This window comes from Dendrobium catenatum, unplaced genomic scaffold (genome assembly GCF_001605985.2).
Source record: "Dendrobium catenatum unplaced genomic scaffold, ASM160598v2 fragScaff_scaffold_840, whole genome shotgun sequence".
Taxonomy (NCBI): Eukaryota; Viridiplantae; Streptophyta; class Magnoliopsida; order Asparagales; family Orchidaceae; genus Dendrobium; species Dendrobium catenatum.
The window spans coordinates 355111-368298 of NW_021319302.1; the positions used below are offsets into that span (position 1 = coordinate 355111).

Below are 13188 nucleotides of genomic sequence, written 5' to 3' on the forward strand. Positions count from 1 at the left end.
TATCCCCTGTCAAGCGGATTGTTCGTCTCGAACGGTCAGTTTGGAGCGTAGTTCCTGTAAGCTTGGAGTAGAGAGCGGCTTAGTCAGAAGATCAGCGAGCTGGTAAGTTGTGCCGATGGGAAGGAGACGAATCACCTGGTTCTGAATGTGGTCACGAACGAACCTGTGATCGATCTCGATGTGCTTAGTTCGTGCGTGAAACACCGGGTTGTGAGCGAGGGCTATGGCCGACATGTTATCGCAAAACAGATCTATTGGCTAACTGTGTGGGATGAAGAAATCGTTGAGCTATCTCTTAAGCTAGATATTGTCCGCAGTTGCTGCCACGAGCGCTCGATACTCAAATTCCATGGAGGATCGGGCTACCGTGGTCTGCTTCTTGACAACCCACGAAATGAGCGTGTCGCCTAGGAAGGTGCAATGGCTAGTGGTGGATTTCCTTGTTGTTGGATCACCTGCCCAATCGGCATCGAAATAGGTAGATAGAGTGAGCAGAGCTTTGAGAATGGGTAGACCGAATGTCTGTGTCCCTTTGAGGTAGCATAGCAATCTTTTGAGTAGGTAGACATGTTGCGAAGAAGGTTCGTCCATGTGTTGTGATAGCACATTGACGGCGTAGGCTATGTCTGGACGGGTTAGAGTGAGATACTGCAGTGATCCGGTAATCCTTCTGTATGTTCTTGGTGCGGAGAGAATGGCATCCTCAGGTACCTGTGCCAGAAGTTTGGTGCAAGTCGTATTAGAGAGAGGATTGCATTCAGTGAGATTAACTGAGTTTAAAATCGATAAGGCGTAAGATGATTGGGATAAGAAATACTTATCTGTTAGATTTTGGATCTTGATGTCAAGGAAGTGATGAGCCGGTCCTAGGTTCTTCATGTTGAATTGAGAATGTAGTTTCGACAGCATGTTGGAGATGGCTTCGTTGTTGTTGCCGGTGACGAGGATGTCGTCGACATAGACAAGAAGAAAGATGTGGGTTTGATTGTGATCAAGCATGAGGAGAGGGGGATCTGCTTTGCTATACTCAAAGCTGAGCTTGAGCAGATACTGAGTGAAGGTAGTATACCACTAGCGCGGCGCCTGATGTAGACCGTAGATGGATTTCTGTAGCCAGCAGACGTGGTCCGGATGGTTGTCATCAACGAATCCTCGTGGTTGTGCCATGTAGACGGTGTTTGTGAGTTGGCCGTGGAGAAATGCATTGGAGACATCCAATTGCTACACCGTCCAGCCGTGAAAGAGAGCGATGGTGAATAGGACTCGAATGGTGGGTAGCTTTGCTACCGGACTAAAAAGTCTCGCCGTAGTCTATTCCATACTCTTGCTGGTTGCCTTGAGCTACTAGGTGCGCCTTGAATCTGGCGATCGAGCCGTCCGAGTTGAATTTCTTCATGAAGGTCCACTTACAGCCTAGAATGGGTGCCTTGGGAGGAGATGGTATGAGTCGCCATGTGCCCTGTTGTTGAAGGGCGATGAACTCTTCGGCCATGACCTGCCGCCATTCGTGATGCTTATTTGCTTCCGTGAAGCTGGTGGGATCGGGATTAGACGGGAAAGAGCTGGTGGTGAGCAGATTAAAGCGTTGGGAAGGTTTTAAAGAGCCCGTTTGCATTCTTGTAGTCATAGGATGTTTGGGAACCGGTGGGGTTGGTGGTTGATTGTTTGCAGAAGTGGGACAGGCAGCAGGATTGAGCCGGCTGGTTGAACTGTGTTGCGGCGACGGGCATCTAGTTGGTGCTGGTATGGATGGCGGTGTCAAGATGGTCGTTGGTCGGACTTCTGATGCTTTGGACGCGTGTAGCAGCATGGAGGCGGGAATGTCATCGAGCCTGAGCTGTGGAGAAAAGGTAGTGGTGTTAAACGAGAAAGAGTTTTCTAGGAAAGTAACATGGCGGGAAATGAATATATTGTTGGAATCCTTGTTGAGGCATTTATAGCCTTTATGGATATCGGAGTAGACCATGAAGACGAAGGAATGAGGCTTGGGTTGCAGTTTTGTACGCGCGTGCTTGGGTAGCAGGGGGAAACATTCACAACCGAAGGTCCGTAGGTGTTTGTAATCAGGTGTAATGTTAAACATTAGCTGCAGGGGGGACTTGTTGTGAGTAATTGGAGATGGCATCCGATTGATCAGATAAACCTCCATGGAGCTAGCTTCAGGCCAGAAGGACGGTGGAATGGAAGCTTTGTGAATGAGGGAACGAGTTGTCTCCAAGATGTGGCGGTTTTTATGTTCAGCCACTCCGTTTTGTTCAGGGGTGTAAGGACAGGAAAATTGATGCCGAATCCCTTTGGAATGAAGGAATGCTTGCATCTGGTTATTGAATAACTCAATACAGCCATCTGTCCGGAGAGCTTTAATCTTTTATTTGTTTAATTTTCAATGAACGTAGTAAAGTGCATAAAAATAGTAGGAACCTCAGATTTATGTGAAAGCGGAAAAATCCATGTATAACGTGAGTAGTCGTTTACAAAAATGAGAAAAAAAAGAAGCCCCTGAGGAGAGGTGACCGGAGCCGGTCCCCAGACAACAGAGTGCAACAATTCAAGAGGGAATTTCATTCTAGATTTAGATAATTCAAACGGTAATTTGTGGCACTTGCATTGAATACAAGTAATACATGGAGTAATCGAATGCGTAATTTGTAATGTAGGATTGCTATGAGCGATGTGTTATAGAGTCCGTTGATTAGGATGGCCAAGTCGGTCGTGCTAGTGGGAATGCTGGTTCTTGGACGCCTGAAGTGCGGATGCAGGATTCTTTGCCATGTCCGGAGGAGAGACGTGGTAGAGCCTGACGCTACATGGACCGCAAAGAAGCGGCTGATTTGTCTTCAGATCCTTAAACACAAAACCCATGGGATCAAATGTGACAGAAATATTATTGTCTTTAATAAGATGGGAAATAGAGAGAATGTTGTACGAGATGTCAGGAACATGGAGTAAATTAGATAAGTGTAGCTTACAAGTTGGGGTAGGAAGAATGCCCGTGCCCGAGTGAGCAATAAGGATAATCCTTCTTTCCCCGATGAAGACGCTGTCGGATCCAGGATAAGGAGTTACTTGATTTAGATTGTCTGCAGCATTGGTCATGTGCGAGGAAGCCCTAGAGTCGAGGTACCAGTCATAGGATTGTGCATCCGAGTTTGCCACGAGAGCGTTGGTCTGTTTGTTAGTAGGCATTCATGCGATGCCAATAGACGTCAGTCGTATTCCCTTTCTTGGCACAGATCTGGCAAATGTGAGCTGGTTGTTGTTGGTTGCCTGATCGGCTGTTGGAGTATTGAGGCTGTGTAGCTCGACCCCTGGTGCGTCGACCGCGTCCCATGTTTGTGTACACGGCGGCCTGTTGAACGATGTCGGCGGAACTGTGAGTGGCATCGGCGGTGATGTGAATTTCTTCGCTGATAAGCATTGCATATAGATTCTCTAACCGGATCTGAGTGGGTGGGTTACGTATATATGTTTTGAATGATTGATATGACGGAGGTAGTCCATTCAAGATATAAATAATTATATCTTCTGAGTCCACGGTGGAACCGACATAGGCGATTTGGTCGACAAGCTTCTTGATCTCGGTCAGATATTGAATCATTGAAAGATTCTTCATAGAAACATGGTGGAGCTCATTTTTGAGCTGAATTACCTTGGAGCGGCTGGTTGCCTGAAACTGGCTTTCAAGAACCTGCCAGATCTCGTATGTGGTGTCGAGGTGAAGTATATAGGGAAGCACCGGTGGGGATATCGTCGAACATAGGGCCGCCTGAAGGTTCTGATCAGTGATGCGCCAGTTCTTGTGCGTCAAGGCGGCGGAAGGATCAGATGAGTCCACTGAATGAATAAGCGGGGAAAGAAATTGATCGAAGTCATTGGCTCGAAGAAGTTTGATGATCTGATGGCTCCAAATCGGATAGTTATCCGATGAGATTTGATTTGAGATGAGGGTCTTGAGATTGGAGACCACAAACTTGAGGGAAGGGGAAATCGGAGAGATTTCAACCGGAGTGCTAGATGGTTGTTCAGCTGTAGAGGAGGAAGCGGAGAGTGATGTCTCCATTGCTAGAGATAGGGAAGGAAAGAAAGGCCTTATACCATGTAGAAGCTCAAGGCTAAGAACCGTCGAGCAAGAACAGAGAACGGAGACAGGGAAGAAGACAATGATGATTGGAATTAATATTTATATTATTCAATTTTACAGTAGGTACATAGGTGTGTATTTATAGACTGTTAAAGTGAAAGATAGGTACACGTGTGGAGAGCATATAGGATGGAGAATTAAGCTGATTAAGCTAATACAAACTCATGTTCTAATATCTATGATTAATTACTATGCTGCTGCTCTAATAATTAATATGACAGATTTTAAAAAAAAGAGAATCAAGTCATATCAATTAATAGAAAATAAAAAATCATTTTGAAATGACAAATCGTACTATATGATTTATATCATCTTATACATACGATCAACTATTTTAAATTAAACTCATAATTTTTTGTCATTTCCAAAATAGATAATTTCAATTTTTTTATCTATTTGTACTATACAAACATTTTCGTATTGTATGATTTTTTTTTTTTTTGCAAAAAATACAAAGTGGCCTAGGAGTTAATTAAAAAAAGGGGGTTACAAGTCCTTACGGAATCATCAGCTCACTAAAAATGCACCATTTAAAGGAAAACCTATGAGCTAATGATTCAAGCTATTACAAAACGCACACAAGAAAAGCACCAAAATAAGTAAACCAAAAGGTAGCCAAGTGATGCAAGGTGGTTGATTCTTACTTGAGGCCACTAGCAATGTTTGAGGAGTTTAAAAATAATGATTAGATTGAGTTTATTGGACTTCTCTTCTGAACCCTAAAACATATTTTGTACTATATTTCAATCAATTGAGTTTAAAAAATACTCACACATAAGTCAAGCATTTTCCTAAGGAGCTCTCTATGTACTATCTTTCAATCATTAAATAAAGCTTATTAACCTGCTTTCTCTCAGTCATTTCATTAGATTTGTCAAAATGTGGATCGTATTTTCATAACCATTTCTTTTATTATGCATATGCATTTTTATTTTATCCATCTCATTCACATTATATCCATCACACATTATTATGCATATATTGTTGCATTTCATCATATTTTAGTATGAACATGTCATGAACATATTTGCATGTCATTGTGGACCTCCAAAAGGAACACGGCCGGCTGCGGAATGCAGAGGTTATACGACCGCACCATCCTGAGGGATAAAAACAATCGCAGGCCTCTATGCTTCTCGCAAACAGGATAATGGAAGATCAGATTAGATTGTACATACGACTAATGATTGAGGATAGTGGCTCTCACCAGCGCACCCTGATGGGTAGTAATATATATGACCTGATTGTAACAACGGGTTTCCCCCACTCGATACATCAGCTCGAGTGGGGTTTATTTGATGGTGGGGTTCCGTTTCCCACGGGCGGAAGCCCCCGTTATTACTTACATCTCGAGCCTAGGGCCCGAGAAAATTCTTGATTAAGGATCCAATATTATTCTTCCCAGATAAGGGATTAGCACACAAAAGGGAGACTAGGAAATTCCTACTCAAAGGAGAAAGAAAATGCTCAAGTGGCTTAGTCAACATACACGGCTCATCTTAGCATTTGGAGGGACTAAGGCAGTAACGAGAGAAAGAGAATCACACACTCAGAACATATATAAAGGGAGGATAGAAGTGGCGTTATCCATGTCATGCAGATAAATAGTTCAACATGTCATCTCAATAAAACCACTCTTGAATGAGAGAAACTAGTGAGAGAAACTCTGAGAAAACATTTTGAATTTTTCATGGGAATTCAAATTAATCTCTTCACGGGAGTTATGGAGATAGATGGCGGCGGACGTTCGCTATCATCTTCCTGCCGGTGGGACCCTGGAGGATTGTCGTTTTGTTCCGAAGGTTATGAATGTTTCATCCCATCCGATGCTCTCACTGCCGGTGTTCGATGATGAAAAAGATGGTTTTAATCTTAGAAATAAATCTAGAGGAAATAAAGGAATTGTTATTAAAGAAGGTGGATTTGTATCAAGTGGGGAACCGGAAGTGATTGGAAAAGGAAAAGCATAATTATTGAAGAAGATGTCAAAAAAGTTTTTAAAGGCAGTGTTGCATTGATACCTTCTGAAGGTTCAGATGCATTGCCGTCTTCAAATTCATTTATGATTGGAAGTTCCTCACCGGATGGAAATGTAGATGGAAAGGAGAAGAAGACGCTTTTTCCAAGCTCATTGGGTATTTCTAGCCCTGCAAATACAAATATCCTGGAAGGAAAGAACAATTCAGCAAAACAACATAAGAATGTGGAACTAGATAAAATCTTATTCTCTGATCTGATGAAAGTTAGAGAGGTTGAATCAGCTAATAAGGGAGTTTGTAGAGAGGATGTTCCAAGCCTGACTAGAGATTATGCCGGAGAACTGAAGAATGCGTGGAGGAAAAAAGAGAATATCAAAGTTTCAGAACTTCAATTGGGTAATTTCATTGCTGACGACGGAGTGACTGTGAAATTGCATGAGCAAAATGAAAAAGATAATGCAGATAAGCTTAGCAACTCAATTATCATCAAGGTGTTTGGAGGAGATCCTCCATTACGGGTTATCAGCTCAAAACTCAAGAGACGGTGTATGCAGTATGAAAAGTTTCACCTAACTATGCTAGGCATGGGATGGGTGCTATGCTCTTTCTATGAACCAGAGCATATGGAAGCTGTTATGACAAATGGACCATGGTTTGTCAATGGGAAGATTATTGGGATGGATAAATGGTCTCAAACTTTTTTCTCCAAACTCTCTAAAATGCTTGACAGCTCCCATTTGGATCAGGTTACCAAATCTACCTCTTCAATGTTGGGATAATATCAATCTTTGTAGAATTGCCTCAATGGTTGGAAAACCATATTTGATTGATGGAAACATGTTCCAATGGGGAAGAAGAGAATTCAAAAGAGTTTGTTTCTGGATCCAACTGGATAGCAAGCTACCCCTAGGTGTTTGGGTAGAAGGGAAAGCTGGGAGATTTTACCAAAAAAATAGAGTATGAACGAGTTCCAAATTTTTGTTTCAATTGTGTTCTAATCGGTCACAATAAAGAAGGATGCAAAGAAGGTGTAGGAGATAAAATCAATTCGGAGAAGATATCTGTTTCTGGAACAAATAATGCAGAATAACATTTTCAGGCTGTAATTGAAAAAAGTGGGACTATAGAGGGAACTGGATATGGGCCCTGGCTTATAGTGAACCGGAGTAGGAAGACATTTAGTAATCAAAATCAAATTCAGAACCATCCTCTTCAAATAGTAAACAAGAATTTGTGGAAAAGGAAAGAGTCTACAAGGACTTCTTGAAATGCTTCTAAGGGAAACAGAGAAGCTGATCAAGTTAAAAAGTTTGAAAGAGAGGTTGATGATGCTCCAGTGTTCAAAATTACTAACCAATAAGTGATAGGTGAGGAGCAACCAAAGTATAATTGTGATTCTAGGACTAATATTCCAGGTGGTGAGAGCATTCTGATACCATCTACTAGTAATAAATTTAGTATATTGAGCAGCCATGTTGAAGAGGGGGAAATAGTTCCTGAATTTTTTGCTAAAAATCAAGTTATGGAAGAACCTCTAGATATGATAACTACTGAGTCTAGTAGTATCATAACTCTTATGGTGCATCGTATAGAAGGCGAATCAAATACAGTGAAGAAGAAAAAATCTAAGCAATTAAAGGACTTGGGTCCTATCAGTTCAAATTTGAGGAGTAGAAGAATGGAAATGGAAGAAAAAGGTACTTTGGGGATTCATTCCCCCATAACTCATTAATGTATTCATTAGCTTTTTGGAATTGTAGAGGAGCAAAAAAGAGGAGTGCTTCACTATTCCTTAAAGAATTTGTGAGATTGCATAATGTGATTTTTGTGGGTTTGTTGGAGACTAAATTGTCTTCTTTTGAAAGAAAAGAAGTCAATACTCTTATTGGAGATGGATGGAACTATGTTATGGTGTCCTCTAGTGGATTATCAGGTGGTATTATTGCATTATGGAATGCAAATGTGGCTGATTTCACATTGGTTGACTCTTCTAATCAATGCATCATTGGGGATCTCTTGATTAACAACAATAGTAAGTGGAGGGTGGCTACAGTTTATGCCAATAAGGAAGGAAGTAAAAGGAGGGAACTTTGGGAGATATTGGGAATCCATTATTCTATTGGATTTACCATGGTGATTGCTGGAGAATTCAATTGTCTCACTTCAAGAGAAGACAAGAAAGGAGGGAAAAGGTTTCAAAACACTCAAGGTTCTAAGGAAATGGAGACATTCTTTACTAACAATGATTACCATGAGGTAAGATTCATTGGACCACGATTCACTTGGTGCAACAACAAAGTTGGAGGAGCTCGGATCTTGGAAAGGATGGACAGGTGCTTCTTAAACTCATTTGCATTAAATTTATCCTCTCAATTGGTTGTTAAGCACTTAGCTAGAATAGCTCCGATCATTGTCCCATCATCCTCAATATTCTCAATTTGAAATCACCAAGTGTGAAGGAAATTAAGTTTGAGGATGTGTTGGTTTCTTATCCAGCTGCACTCAAGGTGTTCAAGAAGGCTTGGGCTATTAATTATCAGGGTAGTCAAGCTCACATACAAAACTCAAAATTCAAAAGATCTCTTAGATCTCTTTTTTTTTTTTTTTTTTTGGAGTAAAGCTAAGAAGGTAAATCTGAACTTGTCTAAAGAAAAATTGATGGAAGATATAATGGAGCTTCAAAACAAAGAATTTGATATTGGTTGGCTCTCTGAAGAAGATTGCTGGAAATTAAAAGTCAAAGTGCTGGAGCTAAATTCTACATTGGCTAGATTGAACACATGGTAGAAACAAATAGCTAAAGTCAAATGGATGGTTGATGGAGATTACAATTCTAAATTTTTTCATTCCTATGCAAGTGCAAAAAGAAAGTTGAACAACATTGTGAAGATCAAGGATGAGGATGGGAATGTACTGGAAGAGCAAAATCAAATTGAAGAAACACTTATTCGGTTCTTTAAGCAAAAGTAGAGGCAAAGGAATTGCACATTGGAGGGTTGTCCTAAGCCGATCTATACTTTGAATTGGGATGACAAATCTCGGTTGGCAAGGGATTTCTTGGTGGTAGCTGTAGAGTTTGTTATCAAACAGTTGGGAGGCAACATTGTACCTGGCAGTGATGGAATCACTTACTTTTTTTTAAAAGCTTATTGGGACATTATTAAAACTAATTTTGTGAATGCAATCAGTTATTTTCTACAATATGGAGTGATGGATAAGTCATGGAAGGATACCTTGATTATGCTAATCCCCAAAGTTTCAAATCTTTTGATTCCTTCCAACTTTAGGCCAGTCAGTCCATGTAACTCTGTTTACAAAGTGGCTGCTAAAGTCATTTTAAATAGGCTTATCTTGGTTATTCCCAAAGTCATTTCAGAGGAGCAAGTGGCCTCCATCCAAGGGAGATCTATTTCAGATCATGTTTTGGTTGCTCAAGAGGTGTTTCACAAGTTCAGGTACTCAAAATCTTCTAAAGGCTTAGTAGCTTATAAAATTGATATGAAACAGGCATATGACTCAATGAGTTGGGATACTCTTGAATGAGTCTTGAAATACTTTTATTTCTCTCCATTGTTCTCCAAATTAATATTGGAATGTGTGTTAAAGCCAAGGTTTTCAGTTATTATCAATGGAAGCCAATCGGAATGGATTTCAGCCAGGAATGGATTTCAGCCAAGAGTGGCTTTCGACAAGGCTGCCCATTATCCCCTTTTCTTTTTATATTGTGCTCTCAGCTTCTATCAAATGCACTGGCCATGACTTCTATTGTTGTTAACATTTTTACCTCTGGACCACAGATTTCACATCTGTTGTATGCAGATGACGTTTTGTTATATTTTGAAGCTAGTAAGAAGGTGGCTTTGGAGGTAAAAGGAATCCTATCCAATTTCAGCAAATGGACTGATCAAAGTATAAATATTGGGAAATCTGGAGTTCTCTTTGGAAAGGTGGTTGATAGAAGGAGGAGGACTATTACAAGAACTTTATGTATCAAGGAAGTAAAATAATTTTTATACCTTGGAATCAAGATGGAACTAAGAAGATTTAAGGCTAATGATTTTCAATTCATCATTGAGAAATCATTAAAGAAAATCAACACTTGGGGAAGTAAGCTCATCTCCTTGGCTGGGAAAATAGCTTTAGTGAAATTGGTCACATTGGCTATCCCAAATTTCTATAGCACTCACTCCTTGGTTCCTATCAGTATTCTTGAAGATATCAACAAAATAGGAAGGAGTTTTATTTGGAATAAGCCCAATGGTAACATTGGCATTCACTATGTTAACTGGGAGGAGTTATGTAAACCTGTAGATAAATGAGGAAGGGGATTATGCTCACCTACCTCCAAAGTGGCTGAACTGAGAGCAAGGCTTACATGGAGATTTTTTAATAATAAAAATTCTTTTTTATTCAAATTGTTGGCTCCTAAATATGGGTACAAGATTGTAGAAGATAGTTTAAAGAGGAATGTATCTTCCTCATGGAAAATCAATACTGATGGAGGTAAAGTTCTACAGCCTTTCTTAAAATGGAGTGTGGCTAATGGATCTTCAATTAATGTATTTGAAGATAAGTGGCTGCTAGATAGGAGCTTAAATGAATGGCCTACATTTGTTGTTCCTTAAGGAGAAGAAACGATAATGCTGGATAGGTTCATTGAAGACAAGGAATGGAAAGTGGTTGAATTGCGGAAACTATTTGGTAGTGAAATGGTGGAGCTCATTTTACACACAAAAATAATGTGTGATCAATGGGAGGATAAACAGGAGTTGATACACAAGAGATCGGGGAGATCAAGTTCAAGAATGATTGCTGAAGCCAGGTATCAATTTTAGCCTGAGTGTAAATATACAAAATGGATGAAAAAAGCTAAACTAAGCCCAAGGGTGAAAATTTTCTACTAGAGACTATTCAAGGAAGCTATTCCAACTTACCATTTTCTGGTTCATAGAAGATACCAAGAAATTGAAGTATGTCTAAGGTGTATGGACGGCATAGAAGATATGGAACATATTCTATTCAAATGTACCAAGATAAAGGAGGCTTTATCAAAAATCAACAAATGGGGATTTGAAATTCCTTTCTTTGAAAACTTTCAAGATTATTGTAGTTGGATGGATCAAACAGCATCTCACAATGGTATGATTCTCAATTTATTCTACAATGTCCTGTATTTTTCATGGAAGGCTATAAACAAGTTTACACATGATAAAGTGGTTGAAGGTGCTATATCGGTGGCTACAAATGCGGTATGCTTTTCTTCTATATCCAAATTGATTATTAACGCTAATTCGGATCTATGGGATGCTAACCAGCCCCTTCCCCTCCACCTGATTGGTTAAAAATCAATGTAGATGCTTCTCTTTACACTTCTTATAGAGCTGGTATTGGAGGTGTTATACGTGATAGCAAGGGGAGATTCTTATTGGCTTTTTGGAAAAAATACATTCATTGGGATGTTTACTATTTGGAGCTTCTAGCTATAAAGACATTGAAAGAAATTATCAAAGATTGGATGTTCAAATACAAGGGAGCAATCATTAAAGGAGACAATGCAAATGTAATAAGAAGGCTTCAAAAGGCAAGGATTAATGACTTCAAGGGAGAAAAAGACTTTGAATTCTTTAGAGAGTTTAATTTTGTTATTTTTTTCTTGTGTTGATAGAGGTAGCAACAAGCTAGACGATTGGTGTGCTAAGAATGCCACAACTACCAATTTCATTTGGGAAGAGCTTTGCTTGAATAAGATTCCTCCTTGATTTGTGAAGTTATTGAAGGAGGAATCAACATTGTAGTTGCTTCTTTTTTGTTTTCGTAGCTATTAATGCATTTATTGCTCATTTAAAAAAAAATGGACTTACCCACTATTTAGGCATACTACAAGACGCCCAGTGTAGTAGCCTTGAATCCTAAATTTAAGGTGGATTTAGTGTTCTACCCAACACTAACACATGTGTCCTAACTAATGCACCTAGGTTTATACCCTGCCTGAAAAGGGATGTCAACTAACCATCTAAGTGGTTTAAATCCATGTTATCCAGTCTTTATGAATGATAGGTAGGTAGTTTGTGTATTTTAAAAGTAGGGCTGACATCTAGAGAGTTTTCTAATTAGCCCTGGACTTATGTAGATGCTCCTAAAGCTAATGCAATTAAATTTTTAATTTAGTAAGTTTATAATGAAATGCATGCTAGTTGAAAAGGTTAAATCAAATATGTTTAAGATTTAAAAAAAAAAAGGCCGTATAAAAAATAATTTTTAGAAAAGATTGGGCCTTATCATTTCTGGCACTTCCTCCTCATATGTCAGATTATCTGGACTCTACCTGCAAGTAGGGAGGTATCTTATTAGAAGGAGAGAGAAGAATGCAACATTATGCATGCGACCTCGGATGGCTCCTGCTATTCCCTAAATCGTTATATTTTTAATTTATTTAATTCTTAAAATTTTAGAATTTAATAATGAGTAGAAAAATAGTTTTATGCTAAAGAGCCTAGAAAAAATCAGGCCACATACATGTAAGAAAGAAACCTAGGAAAGCAAGCAATTTTTAATGTGTAATCAATAGTAAACATAGCAATAAAAAACCACAAAACATAGTAAAATTCAAAGTCCACAATAATTGTCGTATAAGTACAACACAGTTTCTATAGAAAAGTAATAATAGTCAGGCTCCACCGATAACATCATGTATTTTAATCCTACTAGATGACATAAGTCTTAAAAGCTAGGTATTTTGTCTTCAGGTGGAGCATCCTTCTCCAGATCATCTCCCTTCGGATCGTCTCCTTTGGGCTCCGTATGGTTCATCATCCAAAAGGGTACCCAAATGACTATGAAATTCCCCGAGAGGAGGGGGACTTTCTTATTCTCTTTGGGTACTTTATGTTTGAAATGCCAAACTTTTAGAGGCTTTCACAACTTAATAATAATGAATAACATTATATTTGAAAAATAAAAAATCTACACTCAAAACACATATATTATTATCCTAATAAAAATCACAAGAAGTTCATATATCACAACACAGGCAATTAATAAGTGTAGAAAAGTAAACATGCTTGGTCA

At 39.3% G+C, this 13188-nt stretch overlaps 2 protein-coding genes across 2 annotated transcripts; both read right to left on the bottom strand.

The window, feature by feature from the left end:
- Positions 1-300: 300 nt before the first annotated feature.
- LOC110092944 (uncharacterized mitochondrial protein AtMg00810-like) lies at positions 301-1205 on the bottom strand. Its single transcript, XM_020817658.1, has 2 exons — positions 1070-1205; positions 301-1013 (listed from the first exon to the last, which is right to left on the bottom strand). The coding sequence occupies exons 1-2, from the start codon at positions 1203-1205 to the stop codon at positions 301-303; spliced, it is 849 nt and encodes a 282-aa protein (XP_020673317.1).
- A 1970-nt stretch (positions 1206-3175) lies between these two features.
- On the bottom strand, positions 3176-4060 carry LOC110092943. Its single transcript, XM_020817657.1, has one exon. The coding sequence runs from the start codon at positions 4058-4060 to the stop codon at positions 3176-3178; it is 885 nt and encodes a 294-aa protein (XP_020673316.1).
- Positions 4061-13188: the final 9128 nt, after the last annotated feature.

What these genes read in the sequence shown, in the direction of transcription:
- LOC110092944 (XM_020817658.1), bottom strand. Translation starts at nt 1,205, where the DNA reads ATGCATTTCTCCACGGCCAACTCACAAACACCGTCTACATGGCACAAC. An exon ending in CATCAGGCGCCGCGCTAGTG is followed by an intron (nt 1,014 to 1,069) that starts GTATACTACCTT and finishes ATAGCAAAGCAG; the next exon opens with ATCCCCCTCTCCTCATGCTT.
- LOC110092943 (XM_020817657.1), bottom strand. Translation starts at nt 4,060, where the DNA reads ATGGAGACATCACTCTCCGCTTCCTCCTCTACAGCTGAACAACCATCT.